The 27,596-nt window shown below is 45.7% G+C and overlaps 1 protein-coding gene and 1 long non-coding RNA gene across 5 annotated transcripts; one reads left to right on the top strand and one right to left on the bottom strand.

The window, feature by feature from the left end:
• Positions 1-102: 102 nt before the first annotated feature.
• On the bottom strand, positions 103-27,002 carry SART3 (spliceosome associated factor 3, U4/U6 recycling protein). 4 transcript variants are annotated; one of them, XM_059676046.1, is made up of 20 exons: positions 26,496-27,002; positions 21,538-21,664; positions 21,159-21,263; positions 17,579-17,763; positions 16,822-16,927; positions 15,499-15,623; positions 11,724-11,879; positions 10,927-11,065; positions 10,382-10,489; positions 9,644-9,721; positions 9,460-9,518; positions 8,142-8,251; positions 7,047-7,159; positions 6,152-6,228; positions 5,408-5,573; positions 5,244-5,296; positions 3,233-3,688; positions 2,294-2,446; positions 1,373-1,563; positions 103-1,056 (listed from the first exon to the last, which is right to left on the bottom strand). In XM_059676046.1, the coding sequence occupies exons 1-20, from the start codon at positions 26,811-26,813 to the stop codon at positions 879-881; spliced, it is 3,003 nt and encodes a 1,000-aa protein (XP_059532029.1). In that variant the 5' UTR covers positions 26,814-27,002; the 3' UTR covers positions 103-878. The 4 variants fall into 4 exon arrangements, with proteins under 4 accessions (XP_059532029.1, XP_059532031.1, XP_059532030.1 ...); XM_059676048.1 differs by having other exon boundaries at positions 16,822-16,873; positions 26,496-26,948; XM_059676047.1 differs by lacking the exon at positions 5,244-5,296 and having other exon boundaries at positions 3,233-3,693; positions 26,496-26,947.
• On the top strand, positions 1,642-5,408 carry LOC132221731 (uncharacterized). The gene is made up of 3 exons (XR_009450061.1): positions 1,642-1,829; positions 2,185-3,934; positions 4,165-5,408. It is a non-coding gene; the product is annotated as an uncharacterized LOC132221731 (long non-coding RNA).
• Positions 27,003-27,596: the final 594 nt, after the last annotated feature.

Here is a 27,596-nt window from a genome sequence, read left to right as displayed (position 1 = left end):
ATCCCATAGTCACTTTGACTTAAGAGTTCTACTTACACATCTGTTAGGTAAAGCAAGGTACGCAAATTTCAAAACACGCCCATATTTGAATGCACAGCGGAGTACCATTCTGCGAGAGGTTCTTAAGAGAACTTCAGTTTAATAAACAAAGCTAAATGAGGAAAATTTAAGTCCGCACTTGACATGGTATTTAAACAAAACCCAAGGGCTGAAACTCAATATTTAGACAAAGAACAACACAGTCCACTATTCACTAGGCAAAGAAAATGGTCCACAGCAGGTGGCACACAGAATTCCTATAGAAAACAAATGTCAGATATTTTGCTTTGAGGAAACATAAAACAATGGTTGACATGTCACTTACAAATACATAATATAAAAACGCACAGCCCCCTAAAACAAAAACCCATCAAATATTTTTTAGGTGATTGGCCCTATCCCCACCCCTTTACTAAAATAGGCCATTCTGGTGAATTACTAGCATTTGCCGTTTTGTCTTTTAAAAATTAAAAGAGTGACGGGCATATGGACTATACAGAGTGTAAGAGAAGTGTCTTATAAGAAGGGGCCTGAGTTGGCTGAAACAGTTGGACAGGTGTGTCTCAAAAGGGTGTGTCCAAGTTTCACTCCCATTTCTCTTAAAGACAAAAAATAGCTTAGAAACTATACCTGGTGCCCAGCCATGGAGTGACTGTTTTCCTGCTGTCACCCTCAATGTGAGGGAACATGTGAAGCCTCTCTGCTCGGACACCCGTTCCCTTTCTGTCGACACCAGGGGAAACCGCGCTGCCTTGGGCCCTTCCGTACCCGGGTACAGCTGGGAGGCGGTGTCCTCCTGGCCAGCATGAAGTAAGGCATCTCCCTTCTCTGAGTCCCGTTCACTTTCTCAGAAGCAGCTTGGCAAAATCAGCATTGGACATCTTGGGAGCCTCAGTGGCCTCTGAGGTGGTGACCGCTGGCTTCAGGGCAGGGCCATTCTCGGCCTGAGCTCCGGTGGTGCTGGGGCGGTGCAGGGCGCGAGGCAGCAGAGAGAGCTGGGTCCTTCCCTTCCCCCGCCTGGAAGAGCAGACACTGAATGTACCCTTTCCAAGTAATAACTGGTGGCCCCTGGTTGATCTGTAGCTGACCCTGGCCAGCATCTGGTTGTCAGGCTATGTTTAAACACATGGATTCAACTGGCAAAGAGGACTTTAAATAAATCACAAGTGTAATTGGCCAACACCAGGAAGGGTTGTGCTGCAGGGACATGCTCTGGACACCCTGCTCCAGGACGACAGTGGACAGCAGGCCCTGTCTGTCTGTCCTAACAGGAAACCAATCCAGCCGGGTATGACGGGACAAAGCCTGCACTGGCTAACATGCAAACACTTACGCTCCATATATCTGCCGGGGTACGTTGGAGCCACCTGGTCCTTTCCTTGCCTCTGGCTTCTCTGGAACTTTCCTCTGAGGGGGGTTGCTGATGGCCACTTTGATGACATTCTCTTTGATCGTCATGCCATCCATCTTCATGACAGCCTGCGATGCCTGGGATTCATTTTCGTATTCCACGTAGGCCAGGCCCTGAAAGAGGCCACAGCCAGGTCAGGTGCTGGGGGGTCAGATCAGGACAGGTACCCCATCATAGGTGACCGACCCCACCAGTGCCATCCTTCGTCTACAGGTTTATTCCCTGCCCAACTTTCCACTTCTGTAACTGACTGTAACTTCAGTAACCTTTGTAAGGTCAGTACCTCTTGTGGTTGCTCCAGCAAAAGAAAGAAAAAGACCGACAGGCCAGTGTAAACCCAGCTATCGGCTGAGGTGGCCTGGACCAGGGAGCAGCCCAGGTGTGCCTAATGTCTGTGTGCCCTCCTTACTTCTTTTTAACTCCTGATTAACCTGGATGGGGGCGGAGGGGGCAGAGAAGAAAGGTAATACAAACTCATGTTTAAACAACATGGGTCCACTACTAAAAATGTGGTGCAAAGAGGATTAAGGGGGTGGAGGGAGCTGAGGAAATGGCTGGAGGCCAAGTCCAGGCAGAAAGGAGACTGCAGGCCCCACAGTCTGGAATTCATGTGCTCCTCTGCGAATTCATGCGAGTGTTTTTTAATGCCTTACATTTTTAGTACAACTAGATACAGACTCCAAATGCAAGCAGAGCCTAATGTACCTATCCTTCATGTGTCATTTGTTTCTCAGCAGACAAACTAGGAACCCACTCTAGACCCCAGTGATCTCTGCACAGACGCAGAACTGGCTTCATCCAAGCCTGGAGGGCGGTGTGCTGACCGTCCACTCCGACACTGACCTTTGGTTTGCCAGCCCGGTTGGTAACCAGCCTGATGTCCTTCACGGTGCCATGAGCCTTACAGATCTCTTCGAGTTCCTCTTTAGTGCAGGAAAAGGGTAGGCCTGAGATAAACAGCTTGTGCTTCTCCAGGGCGGTGCTGTACCTGAACACCTAGGAAGGAAGGAGGGGGAAAACCAACAATTAGAAGCCCAGCCCAGCACACTGGCCACTCTCTGGCAGGCCCAGCCGGGCAGGCCAGAGCTGAGGCTGGGTGCTGGGAATGGCTAACTGGGCATGTCACTTACCACTTCCCTCTATAGAATGGCAGCAATGAAAGTAGCTATTCTCAGAGTTTGGGTGGGGATCCCCTAAGGCAGTGGCTCTCAACCTTCCTAATGCTGCGACCCTTTTAATACAGCTCCTCATGTTGTGGTGACCCCCAACCATAAAATTATTTTCGTTGCTACTTCATAACTGTAATGTTGCTACTGTTATGAATCGTAATGTAAATACCTGACATGCAGGATGTATTTTCATTGTTACAAATTGAACATAAAGCATAGTAATTACAAAAACAATATGTAATTATATATTTAATGTGTTTTCCGATGGTCTTAGGCGACCCCTGTGAAAGTGTCATTCGACCCCCAAAGGGGTCACGACCCACAGGTTGAGAACCGCTGCCCTAAGGTAATACATAAAACATTTAGCACAGTCCCTTGTCACTCCTATGCACTCACTGGACCATCGCCATTATTACAATTCCTCATTTTATGATCATGTATCAGCTAATGCAAGCTCCAAGTGACTGAGCCATGAATCAGACCTTAATTAACCAGCTCAGAACAGTATACTTATTCATGTATGTTTGCAATATTAGTTGCTGCACCAAAAAACAATATTTAGTCAGTCTATAGCAACCCTGCATGAAAGCCACTCTTTTTCCCACAAACATACCTTAAATTCAGGATTTTTGCTCTTATCCACACAAGGGGAAACAAACATTGGCCTCCCGCCTACATTCTTCCGGTCCAACTCCAGCGCCTGCAGGGCCGACTTCTCCTCCTTGAACTCCACGTAGCAGTAGCCTCGGAAATCGCCCCGGTTGCTGAAGATGGGACGGACCTCGGCCACTTCCCCACAGGCCTCAAAGAGCGGCCGCAGCTTCACGTCCGGCTCCTCCATGCTGTAGGGCAGGTTGCTGACAAAGACGGTGACGCTGTCCTTGCTGCTGTCGTGGGGCACCTTGGGCATGTCCCTCTTCAGGGCGGCGGCGGCCCTCTCCTTCTGCTTTGAGTGGGGGGTGACGTCTGCAGATGCGCTTTTCCCAAAGAGCCCCATTTCCTCTTCCAGGTCTGGTGCTGCTTCTGCAGCTGCAGGAACGCTGTTCTCAAGCTTTCTGCGCTTGGAAGGCTGCTCTACAGGTTGTCGGGAGAAAAGCAGCAACAATTAACTTTCCTCCTTCACTGAGCCGGTCCATGTACGCGCTCTTCCCACTGCAGACAGCCAGTCCGCAGCAGCGGCACGTGACCAACACTCACTCCTCCCCGCTGACCTGCAAGCACCACACCTGCCAGGTCCATCTTGGCCCAGAGGCTTGTCCCACCACGCTCTGGGCTCTGATGACATGCGGGTGAGGGGCTAACTCAAGTAGAAACAGTAAGTCCTCACTGTCTACTCAGTTATAGGAAAGGTCAGGTGCAGCTGGCCAATCCAAGGCCCCTCTCCCTTCAGGCTCAGGTCAGCAAGGATAAGGCACTTAGGTGACTCTGAAGTGTGCGCTTCACATGGCCACACTGGAAAGCTCTACCAAGGGTTTACTATTGTCTTGTGTCCTTCAAGAGAGTTAGACAACATTCTACTCCAACCCATCTCCCCACTTTCTCCAGAGGCGCAACACTGAAACCCATTTGGCATTGGACCCCCACTTCCAGACCCTTCCACCAAGTTCCCACTGCTTCCTGATGAAGTCTAACCCTGCACACTGTATTCAAGAGCATCCCTGAGTGGGGTCCGGCCAGCTGGCCTGCCTGCTGCTGCAGCTCACCACCCATGCACCTGGCCCCCAGCATGCATCGGGGCACACACCCAGTCATTTGCTGCTCAGAGCAAGTGCCAGGCTGTTTTGTGCCTCGTGCTGACACCAGCTCTGTCTGGCTTCCCTTCTTTCCCACTCAACAGTCACTCACTCCTCCCCGATGCAAGGTGCACACATCACTCATGAACTCTTTCTTGCAGGAGCTGACCCACTCATGCCTCCTTTGACTTCCACCATAATTCACATCTAACCTGCCACAGTCCTGACCACACCACCGCAGTCACCTGGCACGTTTGCCTTATCTGCTAAACCAGGAGCTGAGGGGCAATGAGCTACTGTGGTCATTTCTGAAGGCCCCAAAAAGGTGTGCAAGAAAGGTCAACTGAATGATGGCTCCATTCCCATTTCCCTCTGGCTGACAGCTTTGTACCAGGAAAATGAACAGAGTTCCTTAATGTCTGGAGACAATTCTTTACCTTGACTGACTTTGCTGAAGTAAATCTGACCGACACCTGCCCATTCCTGAAGTGGCATGGCTGACAGAAACACCAGCTGAAACTCTACTGACTCAAAACCATAGGTGGGGGCAAGAAGGCAGGTGTCTGTGCAGTGGGCTAGGCCAGTGGTCGGGAAACTGCGGCTCACAAGCCACATGCGGCTCTTTGGCCCCTTGAGTGTGGCCACGAAGTTTCAATTGCACTGTACGTGCGCGCCCGCACGTGGTATTTTGTGGAAGAGCCACACTCAAGGGGCCGCAGTTTGCCGACCACTGGGCTAGGCAATGGTACGGGATACTGCACCCTGGGCAGGAAGAAGGGGATGTCAACACATGGGACAGGGACAGCTTGGGGTACAGGAGCCCGTGGGGTGAGGACGGCACCACAGAGGGCAGTGGAGGCAGTAGAGCGCAGGTCCCTTGCAGGGCAGTACCTGGCACAGAGGTAGGCAGAGACAGGAAGGGTGATGGGGTGTCTTGCCAGCACCTGTTCGCAAATGGTTCAAGAAAAAAAGTTCTTTGTACTGTTTTTTGGGTTTTTTTGCAACTTCTCTGGAAGGTTGAGTTGTTCCAAAGCAAAATTTCTGAAAAGCTTTACCTTCTTCGTCGCCGCCCCACTCTTTCTCAGCATCCTCATCGGCTTTGCGCTTGTCTGCGCCTCTGGCTGCTTTCTTTTTCAGCGCTTTCTTCTCAGCCCGGGCCCTCTTCCGGTGCTCAGCCTTCTCCTCTTCCTGCTGGGCGAGGGTGGCTTCCTTCTCCGCAGCCTGGAAAAGGGGCATATGATGCATCACTGGACGCAGCAGTGACACATTCCCCCGCCTTGTAATGAGAACGGACGAAAGGGGCGAGGGAGTGGGATTCATACCCAGTGACAGGACGAGATCATGGAAAATGTGCTCACAACCTTCCCTGCCAGGGCTTTTCCAGCCTTTCAGGATTCCTCTCTCAAATCCACAGTATTTCTCACAATAGCCCCGGTAATTATTCACCAAGAGAAAGAAAAGAATCTAAGAAACTGGGGCCCTAATTAACTTGGGGGTGTTCATATTCCAACCACTAGGCTAAGAGGCTCTTCCTGTTTTTTCCTCTATTCTAGTAAATTTTAGGGCCAAAATTCCCCTACTACATAAAATAGTATTTACTGCTGGGGCTAAAGTTTAAAGCTGTTCTAAAAAATAACAAAAGACTGGTTTAAATATTGACTCAACTATGTCATAATAAATACTTTCTAAGCAAAAGACACGTTTTAGGAAGACCTCAAAGGTTTTGATAAAAAATATCGCAAACATGGTCAAAACAGCGATCAGAGGATCCCAAGACTTCATATAAACAGCATCATTACCTTAATTCTCTGCTCATTAACACGGGCTAATCGAGTTTCGGTTTTCTGGACAGCTATATCCCAATCTTCTAAAGTACCTTGATAGAAAAAGAAGCAAACTTTCCATTTTGGGGTTTGGGAAGCTTTTCTTAATTTCCCCGCCCTCAGGAGAGCTCTCCCCTCAGAGAGTCAGCTCCCCATTTTCAGGTGATTTCACTGAAAGTTTTCGAATTCCAATAGTCCTTCCAAGATGTGATTAAAACATCCCTTCATTTTCAGGAGACTTGAAAACCAGAATATGACCTATTACGGCAAAGATTATGAAAACATTCCAATGTAAAAGGTATAAGACATATTATGACAGTTGAGCATCTCAAATGATAAATGTTGAAATGTTTTGTCATTTGTTGTTGTTTGGATGTTTCATTTCAAGTTCTGAGGGATTCCCACCCAAAATCCAGACCACTGCCCAGGGATACATTCTCTATTTTCCTACTTGGACACAATACTGAGGCTCTGAATTTCGCAGGTGATGCACACATTACTCATTTGCCTCTGCTCCTGTGGCGTGCATGACATGCTGGAGCAGAGGGTCTCAACTAGAGTGATCCTGACCCCAGGGATCATCAACTGGAGTCATTTTTTATTGTCACAACTGGGGGCAGGGAGGTGTGCTGGCAAGTAGTGGGCAGAGAGGCCAGGGATGCTGCTAAAGACGCTAGGATGCACAGGGTCCTACAAAGAATTCTGAAAACCCATGCTAGAACTATACAATGCAGGGCCCTCCTTGGATCTGGAGATCTCAGAGGATTCGATCTCATGGGGAGCGCCCTGTGACAGTCACGCCACTCACGGGGTAGCCGTGCACAGTCTGTCCTTACAGACTCCAAGCCGGAAGCAGAGCCGAGGGTCCTACCTTCTGTCCTCTCCATGGTGAGCAGCACTTCACAGACGTGCTCTGGGTAGTCACTGGTGCACTGGACGGCCCGGTGCAGAGCCTTCCTGCAGTGCTGGGTGTCGCCGTGTGCCCTAGGGCAGACAGCAAACAGGCTGCCACCAGGACAGAAGCAGAAGGCACACGAGGAGGGAGGGGCAGCTTCTCACAGGTTAGAGCCACAGGACCAGCAGCTCCGGCTCCAGCACCCTCCACATAAAGTTCTCCTCTGTGCCCCAAGTACAATGTTGTAGCAAAGAAAACACTGCTGGTGTCTGGGTGCAATCTAATCTAGCTTTTTCATGGAACACCATTTTCACTTTCTAATGTGGTAAATATCAGAGTCCAAGATAACTCACATAAGCAAAAGCTTGCGGGAGGGAGGCTCCTCAAACTTTTAGAGTGTCAACAGGTTCTAGAACCAAAGTTTGAGAACCTCTGACCTGAAGGAAAATTCAACAAGCTTTAATAGTGTCATCTCTGGGGGTGGGATTATAGGAAACTTTCACTTCTGTGTTCAAGATCTACTGAAGAACAAAGCTGGTCATATTCTTTATGTCCTCCCCATGTTATCAATATTACTGGGCATACCTTATTTCTGTAAAGTCATTTTAGAGGTTTGTAACAGGTGCACTACAATTGCATTTTCATTTTTTAGACAGAAAAGTCTTGAAGAATATACCCAAACAATTAACTAATAGTGGTTACTACTGGGTCCATAATTGTAAATAATTTGGGTTTTTTCCTTCTGTGCTTCCTAGTATTTTATACTTTTTATACAAAACAGATATAATAAAAATAAATAGCTCCCCAAAAAGTCAAATAAAATATTCATGTCCAAAAATCAAAACAAACCAACCAAAAAAAGAAAAACACCAAAATTTAAAAGAAACACATAGCTTTAACAGCCCAGACACAATACTATGTGCTAGGTCCTCTAGCCCGGCCCGTTAAAGGAAGAGCGATGAAGGCAGGCAGTGGCCCATTGCAAGCAGCAAGCCCAAGCCAGCCGAGGTCAGCCGGGACTAAAGACAAGTTACTCCTGACAACGCACCGTCACCCCACCCAGTTCGTTACCTTTCCAGGTTGTAATACTCAAGCCACATGTTGGCATACTTGGCGTTTCCTTTGGTCATGATGCTGTCCCAGAGCTCCCGAGCTTTCTGCATGTTATTACACAGTCGAGCCTAAGAGCATGACAAGGCCCAGTTAGGAAAGCACCTGAACCTGATGACACCAGCACCCCTTCCAAAACAGACTTCAGACAGACCTGCCTAAAGAGCCATCCCCTAATGATCACTGACATAAATCCCTGACATTCCCTAGGCCGCCCTCCATGGTAACAGGCCCAGGCCAACCACGTCAGCCTTTCTGCAGTGACAAGCCTCGAGGTGTCTGCCTAGGCCTCTTGTTGAGAACAAAGAGTGGGAGCCCGTGGGCACCACAGTACCGACTAGTCGCTTTTTATTTTTATCAAACTTAGTAACTATAAGGGGTTAATCTGAGAGGCAGTGTCAAGAAAGAAAGTTTAATCCAGAAAGCAAATGCCAGCTCCCCCACTTACTGACTTGGGCAAGTTGCTTCATCTCTCTGAACCTCAGGTGCCTCATCTTGAAGATGGTGACACGAACACCCACCCACACACTGCCCGGTAGGTGTTTCTCTGGCCTGACTCCCAGAGAATGAAACACTGGGATTTTACAGTTCTCTGGGCTGGCGATCAGGGCAGGTTCCATGTCCTACTCCCCTGGGGTCCTTGGTCCAATAACAACACTCAACTCATGATGCCCCGTGACTGTTCGTCAAATCGCCTGCCTCCCACACTAGATTCAATCTTGCCAGTGCAGGAAACTGTCTACCTCACTTCCCCAGCACCCAGACAAGTGCCTGGGCAAACAGTGCCCACCTGATACGCTCTCATGAATCAGACACTGGACAAGGGAGAGAAGAAGTACATGAGTGAATGCCTGGCATTCAGACTTTGCTGCACATCTTCTTCCTGGGAGCTAATATTTTCACTAAGATATAAACAAATGTGCACCAAGCTCGGTAAACAGCACAGGTCTCTACAGAGCCTCGACCAGTGGTCGGCAAACTGCGGCTCATGAGCCACATGCGGCTCTTTGGCCCCTTGAGTGTGGCTCTTCCACAAAATACCATGTGCGGGTGCGCACGTACAGTGGGATTGAAACTTCGTGGCCCATGCACAGAAGTCGGTATTTTGTGGAAGAGCCACACTCAAGGGGCGAAAGAGCCGCATGTGGCTCATGAGCCAGAGTTTGCCAACCACTGGCCTAGACCATCAGCTGGGATTCTGACTCAAATTCAGCCACACCAGTAGACAAAGGCCCTTCAAAGGCAGATGAAACCGACAGATTTGACAAAAACCATTTACCTCGATCCTGGCCCAGTTCTGCATGATCATGCAGCTTGGATCCCCACTCTCATTGAAACCTTTAAAAATAGAATTAATCAAAATCAGAAAGTAATTTAAAGACCAAGAGCCTTTGCCTGAAAAGGCACCTCAACCCAGAGCAAGAAATACAACTGGACAAGCAGGGGGTCAGAGCCACACTTACGTTCTTCCACCTCCTGTTTCAGAAACTCCAAAGCACGAGTGAAGGCGGACCGCAACTCTTCCAGCTCTTTACTGGAGTCTGGAAGCAAGAGATCTGCTTAATGAAACCACATACCACATCTTCTTTTTATCGCACACTGAAACGCCCACGGGCCTGTTTATGCACCTGGCACCATGCTGGGGACACAAAAGTGAAATTGCCAGCCCCTGCCCTCACCACACAGTGGGAAAGAGACTGGAGCAGAGCACAGCACGGGCAGTACAGTGACAACAGTGAGCACAGGGTGCCGTGTGGGGTCCCCCCAGCCAGCAGAATGGCTGAAGGTCACATGCAAGACCAAGTTAGACGGGATTCTGGCTGCTAGTCTTTTTGAGGGGAAAGGAGAAAGAAAAGGGAGTCCTGCAGAGGTTTAAAGATTTAATAGAAACACAGCAGTCTTACTTAGAGAACTATTTCGGACATACAGGGGGGAGGGAAGAGAAAAATACAAAATGAGACAGAAGCTAGCAGAAGCCAGCATAAAACCTAAGGACCATTACTCCCTTCCTTTACAATCCACAGCATGACTTGTTCAAGACTTAAACCGCTAAAGCTTTTTTTATTGGGGGGGGGGGGGGGGTACCAATGGCTGGTCTATAACATTTGCCCAATCACAATGTATTTGGGCAACTAGAACATCTCACCAAAAGATACGTTAAGAAAAAGCAGTTCTGATATAAAGCACAGGAACTTAAATACCTTGTTTGAAATCAACCCTTCTCCTCAGGTAATCAAGGTATGCTTGCCAAATCTCCACATAGTCAGTGGCCTGAATGAAGCCAGCACTCAAAGCTTTCTCGAAGGTCACTGGAGGTGAAGAAAAAGACAGGGTTTGTGGCCAATGAAAAAAGAAACAAATATACAGTTATCAAGATTGTTATAAAAACCTTTACTGACTATAAAATACTATATGATTCAACATCACAATAAGATGCAATGAGCTAGAAAGAAATGTTCAAGAGGAGAGCTACTACAGCAAGGCACACGCTGTGTTCTAGAAAAGGCAGTAAGAGTTCCAGGTCAAGTAAGTTTGGAGAAAAGACTCCTGGAAGATCACAATAAACATTAGCATGTTAAAAAGCTCTAAGAAGTCAAAAATACAACCAGTTTACCTCCCACTTAAAGCCCTTTTTGTCACTACTACCCACTCTCCCAAGAACACCCTGGGAAATGCTGACTCAGTGACGGCCTCAGAACTCTAGCTCTGACTTGGTACAAGAAGTTTGGAAGAGAAACATTCACACCAGAAATCACGTGATGGTCAACTCCGTGTCTTTCCATGGCCAAGAGGTACCGGCTCCACAGGCCAACTGTCCAGGGGCAGTTTCTAACAGCACGATGATGTACAGATAAAACCAAGTCCTTTACTTTCAGCTGCCGGTCCTATGACAAAGAATTCTAGGGTTAGGAGATAAAAGTTTATGGTTTAAAGTTCACCATCCACGAGACATTTCCAGAACCACCAACTGACAGACGAAATTTCCTTAGGAATGTCTCTTGTGACTGATTTCTTCAACAAAGACATCACAAAAGGAGTGAGAGAGAAGAGAGGTGGAGTGGGCAACCTACAGATTAAATGTCCAATCATAATGTATAGATCAAGTTTGGATCCTGATTCAAATCTGTTATATGTACATACTGAAATATTTACCAAGGAAATGTGATTTCTGGATTTAATATAAAACAACATGGAATGGGGAAAGTAGTAAGGTTATAGATGAAACTACATTAATGCCATTAGGTCATTGTTGAATCTGGTAATGGGTACATAAGGTGGCATTTTACTACTCTGTCTACATTTATGTGATTACATTTTTCCATAATAAAAGGTTAAAAATTTTTTTTAATTTAATCTGTTATAAAGTTTTCAATAGTAAGACTAAAACACTTCCTAAGTGACCTGACAAACGGAAGGAGGATGAAGGACAAATTAGGAGAACAGAGATGAGCAGCATACAACTAACTCCGAGCACTCTTATGGTTTTCTTTAGATAGATCCCAAATTGGTAAAAGTAAAATGAAATCAGAATAGTTATCTTACTAGGTACTGACTGTAACGGATCCATAAGTCTGGAACCAGGCAGTTCTCAACCAGGGCACGCTCAAAGATCAACTGAATGCGAGCAGGATCGCCGATTTTCATCTCAAAATCGATGTATGCTTGATATTCGGCCAGCCTGGGAGCCTCTGCTTCCAACTGGACAAAGGAGAACGGCAAAGAAGTCGAAATGAGCTGCTCGATACTGTCAGGAAGCACAATACATCTTCATATTCAACTCTGCTGAGACTGGCTACTCCAAGAACCACCAATCCCCGCTCAGAACCTCTGCACATCAGGGCCCACAAAAGTGCCCCGTCACTGCATTAGCTACAAAAGCTCCTCAAACCCTTTTCTAAATCCATCCCTGGACTACTGGGAATTTAAATCAGGAACTGAATGAAGGAGAAGCACCCTCGCCAATGACCAATGCAAGCCATCCTTCCAAAACAGAAGTTATTTCCATGGCCTACTGAGTGGAGGAGAGAAAGCAACCACACTAGAGTAATCCGGTGCCTTGTGCTAGTTCAGGTTTCTCATTCCAAATACCAGCTCCTGCCAAGTACAGGTACATGCAGAAGGTGGAAGAGGTATGCTGAATGTTTATTGATCCAAAGACGTACAGTCAAAATCTTTTTGAACAAAACCCTCTTATTCAACTTTTCTTTTCAGCCACACTCTGCTGATAGTCGAAACAAAACTGAACTGGCTGAGGCTGTCATTAATGAGGCTTTGTGAAATAAATTACATAAAATCATTTACATGTAAAAGAGAGAGAGGGAGCACATGCAGACCAGCGAGAGAGCCCACATGTTCTAAACATAGAAAGAAGCTGTCTTGGAGCTGCAGTTCCTAGTAAAAATGACAAACTAGTGACCCAGACACACTGTGCCATTGAAAACTACTAAAACTGCTGGACTAAATATGAAAAGCATCCTGAAAATCACCAACAAACTCGTAAAGAAATACTAAGGACAAGGTCTAAGTGAAGGTGGTTAAGTGAAGGTTAAGCGTTTGCTGCCCTAAGATATATTAAGACTTTGATCTTCACAACAATCCTATGAGGCAGGTATCATTACTATCCCCATATTATACAAGGCAAATGAAACACAAGGAGGCTAAGTACAAGCCCAAAATCAGAGCTACTAAGCGGCAGAGCTAAAATTCAAACTGGAGGTGGCCTGGCTCTCAGTATCTGTATTCTTTAGGCCACGAGAGATACCAAAATCAAAGCCAAGAAGCCCAAGAATCCACAAGCAGGATAAATACAAAGATATTCACACGTGGACCTACGGTAATGAAATTGTAGGACATCACACAAATCAGAGAGATATTAAAACCAACCAGAGGAAAAAATAAGGGTTACCTTCAAAGAAGCAAGAGTTAAACAGACAGCTGACGTCTCAACAACAGAAGCCAAAGACAGAAAGATATCTTTAATTGCTGAGAGAACACAACTGTCAGTCTAGAATTCTATATCCTGAGAAATGAACTTTCAAGGAGAGCAACAAAGTTAAACTTTTTCAAACAAAAAACAAGAAAATCTGGAAAATCTGTTATGAGCAAATGTCCAGTGTGGGAGCTTAAAGGATAGACGTCAGGCAACAGAAAAGTGATTCCAGACGGAAAATCTAGGACGCAGGAAGGAAGAGGACAGAAAGCGGGCCATGCATGCAGTAAATGTAAACAAACTAGACTGTATGATGCAAAATTAACAATGATGCCTGTAGATCAAACAAAAAGGCAAGAAATACAAGATCACAAGAGACTAAGTCTGAGGAACGGTAAATGAAGTTAAAAGTATTCTAAGACCAAGAAAAAGGGGGAAAAAATGCCACTTACAAATAGTATTATATAAAAAAACACTACTGTCAACACAGAAAATCCAAAAGAATCCATCACTTATTTTTAATTTTATTTACTAATTTTTAGAGAGCGAGGAAGGGAGGGAGGGAGAAAAACATGGATTTGTTGTTCCACTTATTTATGCATTCACTGGTTGATTCTTGTATGTGCCCTAACCAGAGTTATCAAACCCACAACCTTGGTGTATCAGGATGATGCCCTAACCAACTGAGCTACCTGCCAGGGCATAAATTATTAATATTAGTAAGAATCTAGCAAGTTAGATACAAAATTAAAAACAAATTACATTTTATATATCAGGAGTAACTAGAAAATAAAATCTTTAAAAAGATATAATGTGCCCTGGCCAGTCTGGCTCAGCGAATAGAGCGTTGGCCTATGTACTGAGGGGTCCTGGGTTCGATTCTGACCAAGGGCACATGCCTGGGTTGCGGGCTTGATCCCCAGTAGGGGCCATGCAGGAGGCAACCAATCAATGATTCTCTTTCATCATTGATGTTTCTCTCTCTCTCTCTCTCTCTCTCTCTCTCTCTCTCTCTCTCTCTCTCTCTCTTCCTTTCTTCCTCTCTTAAATCAATAAAGAAATATATTTTTTTAAAAAAAGATATAATGTAAACCAGTGGGATGGCACAAAGAGGCCAGAAATAGATCCACACGTAAATGGACAGCTCATCTGGGACAGATGTGGGGCTGCACATGCGTGAGGGGAGAGTGAATTAAGAGAATGAGTGCGGAAACAACTGGTTCTCCATATGGAAAAATGAAACTGGACCCTGCTTCATACTATACACAAAAATCAACTCCAAATGGATACCTAAACATAAAGTATTAGATTATAAACTTTCAGAAAAAAATAGAGCTAAGTACATTAATGATTTTGGAGTATAGAGAGATTTCTTAAGCCTAGCAAAAGCACAAACAATAAGGAAGAGAAGATAAACCCATGTACATTAAAATTAAGACTGGGGAGGATTCTGCAATACCTACAATCGAAAGGAACATTTAAGTTTCAGGACCCCCACAAATCAATTAGAAAAAAGAAAAAAAAGATAAACCAAAAGGAAAATGTGTCAAAGACACTTTTCACCACAGAGGCATTTCACCAAAAAAAGAAAATCTGAATGGCCAATCGATGTGAAAAGATGCTCAACCCCATTAGTAATCAGGGAAATGCACATGAGAACACCAGTTTCAGACTCAACAGATTGGCTAAATATAAGTATGTCAATATTCAAGGTGACAAAAGCAAGGAGGAATCCCAGGTGCTGCTGGAGGTGTGTAAACTGACAACCTGGAGAACAGTTCCATTCCTAGGTACACACTTAGAGAGACTCTCTTCCCTGTGTCCAAGAGATACGTTCAATGTCCAAGCAACGCTGAGGCTCCTAGCAGAACACTGGAAATAACCCAGCTAAGAACATGGATAGATCGTTTATATACAGACAACTTTGTAGCAAAACAAATGGGCTGTAACTATACTTATCAATGAGTAAAACCCCAAATCAGGTTGAATAAAAAAATATACAGCATGATTCCACTATATACAAGTTAATAAACTTTAAACAATATATTAATTGAGGATACGTTCACAGGTTGTAAAACTATAAAGAAAAGCAAGGGAATGAGTATCACAAAAGTCAGGAAAGTGATTACCTCTCGGGAGAGGGAAGAGGAGGCAATCGGAGAGGGGCACATAGGAGACTTCTAAGGTACTGGCAATGTTCTATTTCTTAACCTGGGTGGTAGGTACATGGATGTTCACTTTATTATTAGTATGTAAACTGTAATACACATTTATACACTCTATATATTTCACAATAAAACAAGTTTTAAAGAAACTGTTTTACTTGCAACTACCGATCAGGGAAAAGCTGACAGAGAGAAGTTTACTGTAAAAGCAGCCAACACTTACCAGTGCTTCCTCGTAAGGTTTGTATTTCTCCAACTGCTGTAGCGCTTTGTGATAGCTCTGAATTACCGACTCTGGTATTGGGTCTTCCGACCACTCTTCATACTCTGCAAATGTTGCCTCCATATCTATTGAAAAATGGATTCAGCCCCTTGGGTCTTGTAATTGGATCTTAAGAATCCAAACATAGATTAAACCATGAGAGTCGAATGCCACTAACCCCTCCCACATCTGTGGCTATAGCAGCTCTTACTGACCAAATCCTGAGCTCTCCTGCTGAGCTCACACTTGGCCTTAGACTCTGTCTCAAAATACTATCCCAGGCAGTCCTACCAATTAATCAATCAGAATTCATGAAACTAATAGCAAAGCTTTAACAACACTTACCTGGCACTTCCTAGGTTCTAAGTCATCACAGTCATTAACTCGTCTGATCCTCACAACTCTATGAGGTGGGTTCTACTGTGATCCCCATTTTGCACTTTCCACAGGAAACGGCAGAGCAAGGGTTTGAGCGCTACTCACTAGGCTATGCTGCCTCAAACTGGGATGAGATGAAATCTACAAGCCAGTTCCATTCTAGCCTTTTCTGCATGTCACCCAAAAATTCAACTGGAGAGACAGGCTATACTTTGTTAAATGAAATCCAAGTAAGCTGTGAAGTAAAATGAGAAATAACTTCTGGGCTCAAGTGAAGTTATCCAGAGGTTCTGAGGGTGCACAGTACACCAGGTCTAGGGAACAAACAAGATGGCAGCGCCAAACTCTTCCCATGCTCGGAAAAATCCTCCCAGTGCTGCTCATGCTCCAGCTCCAGAACCTCAAAGGCGTGGCTTTCCAATATATATTCCCCAAAAAAGGAGAATCCTTACCAAACCCCAGGAAATTCAGGTATGAATACTTGCGACCCATGGTGCTCCTGAACCAGATCACCCCACCAAGGAATGGTCCAGGCCCACGTAAACTCCCCAGGTCGTGGAAGAGGGTACTCCTCAAGAGAAAATGCTCCGAATGGAACTCTGATTCAATCCAGCTTCCCCAGAAAACACAGGGAGTCCGTTTCTCTATTCCTTTCAGAGACAGAGAGCCCCCTCTCTGCCTCTCCAACAATGTCCACACAACTGGTACTTCCTGCCTCTGACCCTCATAACTAACTTGAGCATTAACTCAAGATACATTTTTACCAAGGGACTCGTCCACAGTCACACTGTCCAGTGAGAGTAAGGACACCAGCCACATTTGCCTCATGGGATGCTGGGAAAGGCCGAATCACATGACATACCCCAAAGCATTTTAAAAACCACGAAGGGCTGGCTCTTGTCTTACCGTAGAGTGGGATTGCCAACTGTCGCCGGAAGAGACTGTGCACTTTCTCCAGCTGTGAATCAAAGGTTTGTTCCCAGTCAAAAGGGGAAAGGAAGCCAGCCATGGGCTAAAGAAGTAAATTTGTAGTAAATGACAAACTTTGGTCCTTCCTACCTCAAAATTATTTCATAAAAAAATTTCAACACACTTTTAGTTCAAACTAAAAAAAAAAAAAAAATTATGACCTCTTACACATGAGGTAATGCTTGGTAAAGATAAAGGCAGCACTGCCAATTTTTCAACAGGGACGTAATTCAAGAATGAACTGGGTTACTTTAACAATAACAATCAAACATTAGAGGGCTTCACTGTGTCTCAATAACTGTGCACCCACACAAACAGAGTGGAGAGGGACAGTAAAATTCTGTAAGTTGTCGTCTAAAAATCGCCATTCTGATTGGGTCAAATCTCTCAGTTACTACTGGACATTTTTGGGGGGAGGGGGTGAGGAAGGGGTAGTGACATGGTTATTTTTGTATTTTATTCTGGAACCAGTAACTAAAGCAGTAGTATTTTTAAGTATCAAGAACAAATTGTAGGGTCATGTGTAAGAAATCATTCTTGCTAGTCTAAAAAACTTTTTATTTCATATATTTACCTGCCCATACACTAAGGAACTGGCGAAGACCATTTTATGAACTACGTCCTTCCAAGAGCACTTACAGAGACAGCCCGACTATTCAAAGGCAAGCACTGGTCACGGAGGTGGGGAACTCACCCGGGCAGCTTCCACAATCGCATTTTCGAACTCCCGGTAAGCCTCCCAGATGGCCAGTCCTTTGGTCATATGTAAACCGACAGACGAGAGAGCCCTTTCAAACACAGAGCGGACTTTCTCCAGGCCACCTTTCTGACCAATCCCACCGACTGAGTACTGGCCATACTCTAGCCAAATGTTTGGACCTAAAAATGAGGAGAGGTCTGTTAGTTCACAACATGAGACACCCAAATATCAAAAATGAGGCTAACAAAAGAAATGTGCCCACCAAAAAAGTACTCATTCATGCAAAAAGGTAAGAGCATCATCAGTATGCATCCCAATTCACCTACACTAATGCTGCAGGCTAAAAAGAAAGTATACCTAAACAATGTTCCTAGCAGGTATATTCGTTGAGATGTTGCTGAATAAACAGTATATGCCAAGAGGTAATATGTAAAAAGACCATGATCATAAAGCTTATTTATTAAAACTGAAGAAACTCAGTGGTAGATTTCAATGAAAATACTTAAGAATCTGAGTCAATCTTCAGAAAGATTTCAAAGCCTAGAATTTTTCAAAATGAAAAACATTAAAAGCACCAATACTGTTAATAGAAATCTGTATTTTAAAAAATCTCTGTTTTTAATGACTTTAAACAATGACGACAAAAAAAAGGCTTGGTTGCTTTGTTCCTTTCACTCTTTTTAAATTTTTATCTACTCACTCCACAACTTTAAGACCAGACCAATGAAAGATCTTCATGAATGCATCAATTCTTACTGTACACAGTTTGCCTGTACTTTTCAAAGACCTAAAAATAATTTCAGAAGCCTATACACTAACTTTGTAAAATAAAAATGCTAGATACAGCCGAAACCGGTTTGGCTCAGTGGATAGAGCGTCGGCCTGCGAACTGAAAGGTCCCAGGTTCGATTCCGGTCAAGGGCATGTACCTTGGTTGCGGGCACATCCCTGGTGGGAGATGTGTAGGAGGCAGCTGATCGATGTTTCTCTCTCATCGATGTTTCTAACTCTCTATCTCTCTCCCTTCCTCTCTGTAAAAAAGCAATAAAATATATTAAAAAAATAAATAAATTAAAAAAAAAATGCTAGATACAGAAGCCAATTTGAGGATGACCATGTTTTCCTGAGGCAGGTTTATTTCAAGAACTTAGCCAAAGCTTTAGGCACTTTGTTCGTGCACCAATAAAAAGCTGCCAGATGGGCTGCAAAAAAAAAAAAAAAAAAAATGGAAATGAGCCAGCTCTTGGAGGTGAAGGGCTGAGTGAGGGGAGGTCAAGTTTACAGATGGTCTGTGAAGCGGTTCCTCCTCTCAGAGAAGGTAATTTTCAACAGATGACATCATGCCCCCTCTCAACACTTAATCTAGACAGGGGTAAATATGAGAAACGGCATTTTAACTCAGAAAACCCAAGGGTACCGAGCCCACAGTGACTCTGAGAGACAAACAAAAGAAGGTGTCACTAGATCCCAAGCTCAGAACAGGCATGAAGCCTCCGCACAAGGCTCCTCCAAGACCGAGGAGCTGGGTTTTCAAAACCTCTGCGGAGCCAAGGGAGGTTTTCAGGGGGAGACTGGGAGATAGGGGCCTCCCCTCCCCCTCCTCCTCTTCCTGTGCGGACCTCAACCCTTCCCCAGTCCGGGGGCCTCTGAGGAGCCAAAGGGCCTAGCCATCTCCGACTACTGGGGCATCAACCACCCCACTACTGAGTGAGTACATGCTGAGAAACACAGGAAGGCCATCCTTGGCATCTTCAAATATGAAAAAACAGTTAAATACTAAAATACAAAGAATAGAAAAAAATAAATAAAAAGGACAACAAAATAAAAAGCAGGCAAAGTGGCTTCTGAACATTCAAAACAAGTGGCAATTTGCGCAGACTGAAGCTCCCGAAAATAACACATCCCCTGGGGGACCCATTCAAGACGACTTGGTCCCGGACCCACAGCAGCCCTGCAGCAGCTGGTGGGAGGGCAGGCGCTGTCATCAGCACTAAGTGACAGCGGAGGCCTGACGGCAGGGAGGACTGCAAACCCTAAGGGACCGAGAACCATCACGGGCGGCCTGGAAGGACAAAAGATCCTTGCAGAGAGAGGGCTGGTGCTGTTAATGACTCTGAGACCTTAAGAAGAGGGTAACAGGACCAGCAGAAAACAAGGTACATCATGCATTTGGAACTCAGAGATTCTAAGAGGCCACAGGGCCAGCACCATCTGAGCAAAGACACGGGATAGCTTTTATAGGCACATTCAGTATAATTTTATATTCACCAAACACCTATTATTTTCATTATTTGAATTATAAAAAGTAAAAAAGTTTATATTCTTCTTGGCTGGTAAAGGTACAGAAAAAAATCCTCTCCCTCTGGGCAGTCTACCTACTAAGTGCTGACACTGCTCTCAAGGGGAAATGCCCAGAGTGAAGACTGAGGAAAATCAGATGGGGAAGAAGGGCTTAATTTAAAACGGGGGAGGGGGGGACCTTATAATGCTTTTTAATGCATTTTGTCCACAGCACTGATGTGTTCCCCAATGTATGTAGAGACAATGTTTAGAGAATTAACCATCAACAGGGGAGACTGAAGGGACTTAAGGGGAAGTCAGGCATCCACCTTCACTTGCACTGCTGACCGGCCAGCACCAGGAGACCAGGGAGCTCTGTGGTGGGGGAGGGTCTGTACCGCGAGCGCAGTGGTGGCCACCGGAAGCTACACGGATGACATCTACAGAACGACACACACGCACTGCACCAAGGTCAACTTCCTGGTTTTGATTCTATACTATTGTTATAAAACACTGGGAAAACTGGACGAAATAAGTACATAGGACTTCTCTGTGCTACTTTTGCCATTTCCTATAAATACAGAATTATTTCAAAAAGAAGTTTTAAGGTTTATAATATGAAAAAAAAAAATTCTGTCCAAAACTTCTAAAAATCTATTCAATGTGTAAAAGGTGACCTTTAGCCATCTGGAACTACCATGTAAATTCTTCCTGCCAGGTAAGTGCTGGGTGTGAGTATATTCATCCACTTAAATGAACCTCAGATATTACAGGTTCGGTTCCAGCCACACACCCCCCACCCCACCCCCCAATGAAGCAAATATCGAAATAAAGCCAATCTCACAAATTTTTTTGTTTCCCAGTACATATAAAAGTTATGTTTATACTATAACGTAGTCTATTAGGTGTGCAATGGTCTTTAAAAATGTACATACCTTAATTTTTTAAAACTTTGTTAAAAAATGCTAACTCTCATCTGAGATTGTTGGTGAAAATGGTGCTGATACATTTGTTCAACACAGGATTACCACAAACTTTCAAATTGTAACAAAAAAGAAAAAATAGCATCTGTGAGATACGATAAAACTAAGTGCAATACAGTGAGATATGCCTATGTCTTAAAACCAAATATCTTCAACTGAAAACCATAGACAATCATAGATGAACTCAATCTTCCTAATTGCTAGACGAATGCTGTCTTCTGGGCAACAGCATCTCACAACACAATCTAGACAGCAGAGACTGATGGAGGTGACACTGCTGGGTGCCCTGGAAAACGCCTGCGGGAACTTACATATGTAATCCTTCACGGCTTTCTCAAAGAGGTCGTACACGTGCTCTCGGTCCAGGCTGTCCAGGGCCATGCTGATCTCATCGTGCAGCCACTCCAGCCAGAGCTCTACAAGACAACAGCCTGCGTTACCACCTCCCTCCCAAGAGGGCGGTCTGAAAGCAGCAATGTAGTGCGAGTCATCAGCAGGCAAGCGTTTCATCATCTTACACAATCTGGCACAGGTCACAAAAACTCAATTCTTAAAGCCTGCACCAAGCACAGAAGTTTATGGCTCCAGATAAGATCAAATCACTAAAATCATAATATTCTACAGCTGTTGGGCACTTCATGGTTTGCAAATTCGGTGTCTATAAAAGCAGCCCGGCTGGTGAGGAGTTACCTTCTGTCAAAGGGAAGATCTCACTCATCTTCTGGCGGGCCGCCCTCACTTTGGTGAGCTCCCCTTCCAGCCGTAGCAGCCTGATCAGGTCCACGTGGCAGTTGTAGTCATAGATGTTGATAGACAGCTAAAAGGAAAAGAAACAGCCGGTGAAATTTAAAATGCCATCATCAAAATAACTTAGCTTTTTTTTTTACCATTGGTGACAATGCACACACAAACAAAATAAATGTGCTACCTGGGAGAGCCTCTGAAACAGAAATGAAACCTCAGGAAAAGGAAGAAAAAAGATCAATACAAGAGGCTTTTTATAATAAGCATAAAGTTCCCTCAAGTCCGTCACAATTCCCGTCAGCACACACTTGGTTCTCTCTGAAATACAGGAAACATTCTAATGAAACAAATAAGTAATAGTGTGGCCTTAGGCTCATTATTAACTGTCCTAAGCCTCCATTTCCTCACCTTTAAATGGGGAAATCACTGTTTTCTGACTCATAAGGTTCCTGTGAGGATTTTAAACATAATTTAGTAACGTGCTTTAGCATATGCCAGGCACACAGGTAATAGCTCTTTTCTTCTACTAAATAAATAAAAAGATCCCTATTGGTAGAAATAAGAATGACAACAGATTGATATCTTCTGAAGCTGAGTGATAAGCACATAAAGGTCTATTTCTATACCTGAAACTTTTCAAACTAAAAATTTAAACAATAAATTAAAATAAGTGCTTAAAAAGCTATCATACATCTGAGACAAAAGGAAACTATAAAAATGTGTTACTATCTGACTTACACTCTTAAAGAATAGCTAAAGGAAGTTCTTCAAAGAGGAAGGAAATGATAAAAGAAATCTTGGCATCAAGAAGAACAAGAGCAGAAAAGTGGGTAAGTATAGGGTGTCCCAAAATTCACGCAAGATTTTAATTTTGCGTGAGCATTAACAACTACAACAAAAAATAAAAGCCTAATTTTACTTGGTTTATTGAATCAGATTCTAATATCTGTTGCCCTTTTATTTCAATCCCTTCAATTTGATAAGCATTACCAAGTACCAATTATGGCCCAGGAGCAGGGACAATGAAGACCAAGGCTTTGCGTATGTGCCAGCAAAGCCGTGGAGGCCATTTACCCGATGTGCTATTCCATACATAACCCTATACTGTATACTTTATGAATCAATAAAAAATTTACAATTTTTAATTATAAACCTGTGTTTTCTACCAAAATTACTTCTTGCGTGAATTTTGGGACACCCTATATAAGTTATCCTTCTCCTTATGTGTTTTCTAAATTGTATGTGATAGCAAATGTTTTACTAGTAAGACTAGACTATCTGAAACCCAAAACAATGATATTTATAAAGCAGGGATGCAAAGGGGCATAAATGGAAGGGAGATTGCCACACCTCACTCAGTGGTAAAACATAAATACCAGGAAAGTCAAACTGAATTCATGACCCATGACCATGACCCCAGCTTGAAAAACACCGATGCAAAAAAAATAGATAAATTGGAAAAACACCAATGCAGAGAAACTCTTACACGTGTTCAACAGTAGCACAGCTCAACAGAAACAATGTTTTGTTGTAGCCTGTTTGTAATTGGGGTGGGGGGGGGGGGGGCGCGACTATAGCTATCCAAATGCTAGAACTGATCAAACAGTCGTCAAAATGAATAAACTGCAATGACAAGTAACGTGGATGAACCTTAGAAACCCACTGCTGGGTGGAAAGCAGTCCCAGAAGATTATGTATAACATGACGTACTTTTTTAAAACCTCAAAAACAAACAAAAGTGGACAACACACTGCTTAAGGACGCATACCTGAGTGATAAAACTGTATGTTTGCCAATAGAAGGAAACAGAAGATTCAAGAACGTAGTTACTGGGTTTTAGGAGGGGGCACGGGCGAAGGGGCAAGACAGGAGTGGGACAGGGGAGGCGCCCAAGACACATGCAGCAGTACCCATGCAGCCCTAACCCGCAGACGAGCGATGGGTGTTCATTTGATTACCAGACTTTCTAATTTACAGATGTGAACTGTGTATGTATCAATTCACATAAAAAAGATAAAGAAGAATCAATAACAGATAAGAATATGACCTGATTCTTTCAAAAACCTTAAAAGACTTGCAGCAAGGTTCTCTTACACGTGATTTATAAAGCTTGACAAGCTGAACCCATCCATGATTATGTGATGGTTCGACAGGGCTGGACGAGGCCAGGACACACACGCCCTCGTCTCCCCTGGTCCTCAGTGTCCTCACCTGCACCAGGATGAGCTCGAGTGGCTGTCACCACACACTGACGGTTCCAAACTGACTGTCAAGTGTGGCACACGAGTAACAAGAGTTTAAAAAGTTGAGTTTGTGAAAGATGTGCTTTCCTCGTTAAAGAACATCCTAGGCTCTCCCGTCCCCCACCGACTCACAGCTTCCCTGGGTTTGAATGTGTTTTCTGAGCATGGAGAGGGTGGGAGAGTCCTGACCGGTTAGTGTGACGAAGGCCTGTGCAAACATCCCTCACGGGTACCATGTGTAATTCAGAAGACAAAGGTATAAAAGTCATGATGTAGAGGAACTGCCTCCAGGGTGATTTTTGGTCTAAATTTCTGATGTCTAGCCCAAATGACGATAGCATGTATAGGAGGTGCTCTGAAAGTCTGTACATGAAATGCATGCTGAGCTGCACGTATAAGACATTTTCACAGAGCTCACTCCGCACTGACAAGTGAGTGCACACGCTGGTCTACTCCCGTCCCAGAACTTCATGAACAACAAAGGAAGCTCTAACAAGGAGGCGGCTTAGCCACTGCACAGACTGATCTAACCGATTTCCTAACTCCCCAACGGCACAAACTGGACCTGGAGCTGAGGGTGGAGAAATAACAGAGGCCTGTGAAAGGACACATGCTACCCACGGGAAAGGAGAAAGGAGGCCTTGCATGGCACCTACGATGTGTAAAACTCTGCCAGCAGTTTTACACACACTGTCACTTAAGGTCCACAACAGCCCTGAAGAGGGGAGGGGGGACCGGTATTTTGAAAGGTGTGGATAGAGCACCCAAGAAGCCAAGGCTGTTGGTCAAGGGGTGCAGCCCTGGTTTCCAATCAGGGGGTCGGGGTGGGTGTGTGTGTGGGGGGGGGTGACACTACAACAACCCTCATTTTACCAACTGGGACGCCATAGGCTCTGAGACTGAAATAACTTGCACGTGAGAAAGAATGTGCTCAAGTTCACAGCACGCACCCCCCCCCCCCCCCCCCCCCCGCCGGACCACACAGATGGGTCTCTGATTCTCTCCTCCAGCAGGGTTTGCCCAGCAGCAGGCACCAGCAGATGCTTGGAAGGAGGAAGAGAGGGAGGCCAGGGTATGCCTCCTCCCACCCCGACCCCCTGATTGGAAACCAGGGCTGCACCCCTTGACCAAAGGCCTTGGCTTCTTGGGTGCTCTATCCACACCTTTCAAAATACCGGTCCCCCCTCCCCTCTTCAGGCCTGAAGACGGACACAGGTCCTGCTGTGACCAGCCCTGGGATGCTAACCTCCCCTCCCCATTTCCCTGCCCACCTTCACAAACACGGTGGTCCCTCCCTCTATTAACCTTAACGCAAATTATCCTAACTTACATCTGCTGGGACCCCGGACCGCACCGGAGTTAACAGGTTACATCAGTGGTTCTCAACCTTGGATGCACATTAGAATCACCTGGGAATCTTGTTAAAATCCTGATTTCTTGCCCTAACTGGTTTGGCTCAGTGGATAGAGCGTCGGCCTGGGACGCCTGAGGGGTCCCAGGTTCGATTCCGGTCAAGGGCGTGTACCTTGGTTGCGGGCACATCCCCAGTGGGAGGTGTGCAGGAGGCAGCTGATCAATGTTTCTAACTCTCTATCCCTCTACTTCCGCTCTGTAAAAAAATCAATAAAATGTATATTTTTTTAAAAATCCTGATTTCTGGCCCGCATCATTAGTAACAAAGAAACAGAATTTCCGGAGGATGAGGCCCAGAAATCAGGATTTTAACAAGATTCCCAGGTGATTCTAATGTGCAGCCCAGGTTGAGAACCACTGGTTTAGATAGAGATCCGGTTACTGCGAGGCGCTGGGCAGCTGTCATTGCCGCCATCGCAACTACTCGACACGGAAGTGTTGCTCCCAATTTACAGACGAGGCAGCTGAGGCTCAAAGACTCGAAGAAACCCGGCCAAGCCCTGACCGGTTTAGCTCAGTGGATAGAGCGTCGGCCTGCAGACTGAAGGGTCCCAGGTTCGATTCCGGTCAAGGGCATGTACCTGGGTTGCAGCCACATACCCAGTGGGGGGGGTGCAGGAGGCAGCTGATCGATGTTTCTCTCTCATCGATGTTTCTGACTCTCTATCCCTCTCCCTGCCCTCTCCCTTCCCTCTCCCTCCTTCTCTGTAAAAAATCAATAAATAAGTAAAAAAATAAAAACCCGGCCAAGCACACACAGCCGGGGCCTCAGCCTCCGGACGCCGAAACCCCTACCTTTCCATTCCTACGACCGTCCTCAAGGTCGATACCGCCTTTCCTACCCCATGGTCCCGCATCACCGTTCGTTCCTAGAGGGAAACCCCTCCCTGGCGAGGGGAGCGGTGTTTCTGCTGCGGGGCGTGGCTCCACGGGGTGGCTGGGAGGGGGGGTGTGACCCCCCACTTGCAGGAAGTGTAGCATCGTGCCGGAGAAGTCCCTCCACCGAGAGCCTCCGTTTCCTCGGTAAAACGGGGGACACACTACCGCCTCCCTGGGTCGTGGTGAGGCTGCCATGGGATGCCGCCCGCACAGCCCCAGGCAAGCGCCCCAAACGCTGGGAGCTGCGGGTGAATAGCGGGTTTGCTGCCCCGGCCGGCGGCTTCATTACCGCTCCGGACCCGGGAGGAGGAGAGTCAGGCCCGGGAACCTGGGGGAGAGGGGGACCCCACCGCCCACCCCCGGGCGCACCTGCTCCTCCAGCCGCTCAATCTCCAGCTGGTTCTTCTCCTCCTCTTCGTCATACTCCCACTCGTCCTCGCCGGGGGAGCTCTCCGCCGAGGAGGCCATGGCGAACTCCTCGTCTCCATCGCTCTCACTCACGCCTTCCTCCCGCTGCTCATCCCACGCTGGCCCCATGGCCTTGTAGGCCGCCGTGGCCACGGCGCGCGTTAACACCTTCCTCCTCGTCCTGTCCGCCTTCGCCTCGTCCTCCTCGCCCTCAGCCTCGGGCCCCGCCTTGGGATCGGTCTCCGGTTCCGAAGCCGACGCTGCGGCCGCCGTCGCCATCTTGCGCTTCCAGCGACTCCCGGGTCTGCCCTGGGCCGCCTAAGACCCCTGGAGGTAGAGGCTGTCCGCGGCGCGCGCCTGATCAAAAACCTCGCTGTCTTGGCGCCTGAAAGGGAAATGCAAGCCTCAGGTGACGGGGAAAATCTCTAAATACACGTAAATTATGTTATTTTTATACACCTGTGAAAGTTCTCTTGAGAAAAACAACCATCCCCGTAACACGGCGTGTGTTCCATCTCACTTCGGACAGAATGGGGTCCTTGGACAGGAAGTGGGGCCATTAGCGGAAGTCCGGGAGCGAGCGTGATGACTTAGTTAAGGGTTTGGCGCCATCTGGAGAAGGTCAAAGTGACTGGGAATAAATACCTTACTGCCTAGTGTGACCTGGCGTTTGGTTCAAATATCCCCGCCAGCTGACCCGCAAAGGCAGGGAAAACCCCAAGTCCTCAGGGATCGATGCACCATTCATGAGAAAAACACATTTCCCAAAAAGATTCTTCCCCCTTTATGTAATGCCTGATGCTTAGTAGGCGTTAAAGGCACACGTGAGTTTTCTCATTTTATAAGATATTATTCTGCACACCAACATTAATAAATTACACTACTAGGCATTTAATTAGGAACTCTCAATTGCCAGATACTGTCATATAAGTTTACTGTAGTTTGTACAGAAATAGATAACAAATATAGACATATACGTTTTTAAAAAATCAGGACAGGGTGTTCGTTTCCTTCTTAATTAAGCCTCCCATTTTGAGGTAGGGGAGCATTGGTGTGTTTACT

The sequence above is a fragment of the Myotis daubentonii genome, chromosome 19, assembly GCF_963259705.1.
Source record: "Myotis daubentonii chromosome 19, mMyoDau2.1, whole genome shotgun sequence".
NCBI lineage: Eukaryota > Metazoa > Chordata > Mammalia > Chiroptera > Vespertilionidae > Myotis > Myotis daubentonii.
The sequence above is the reverse complement of the archived record's forward strand: the minus strand, read 5'-3'. Positions and strand labels throughout refer to the sequence as shown.

Excerpts from the sequence above, each read along its gene's own strand:
- SART3 (XM_059676046.1), bottom strand. The coding sequence starts at position 26,813 with ATGGCGACGGCGGCCGCAGCGTCGGCTTCGGAACCGGAGACCGATCCC. Across the intron at positions 2,447-3,232 it reads GCAAAAATCCTGAATTTAAG|GTGTTCAGGTACAGCACCGC; the intron begins GTATGTTTGTGG and ends CTTCCTTCCTAG. Across the intron at positions 1,564-2,293 it reads ACCGGGCTGGCAAACCAAAG|GGCCTGGCCTACGTGGAATA; the intron begins GTCAGTGTCGGA and ends GGCCTCTTTCAG.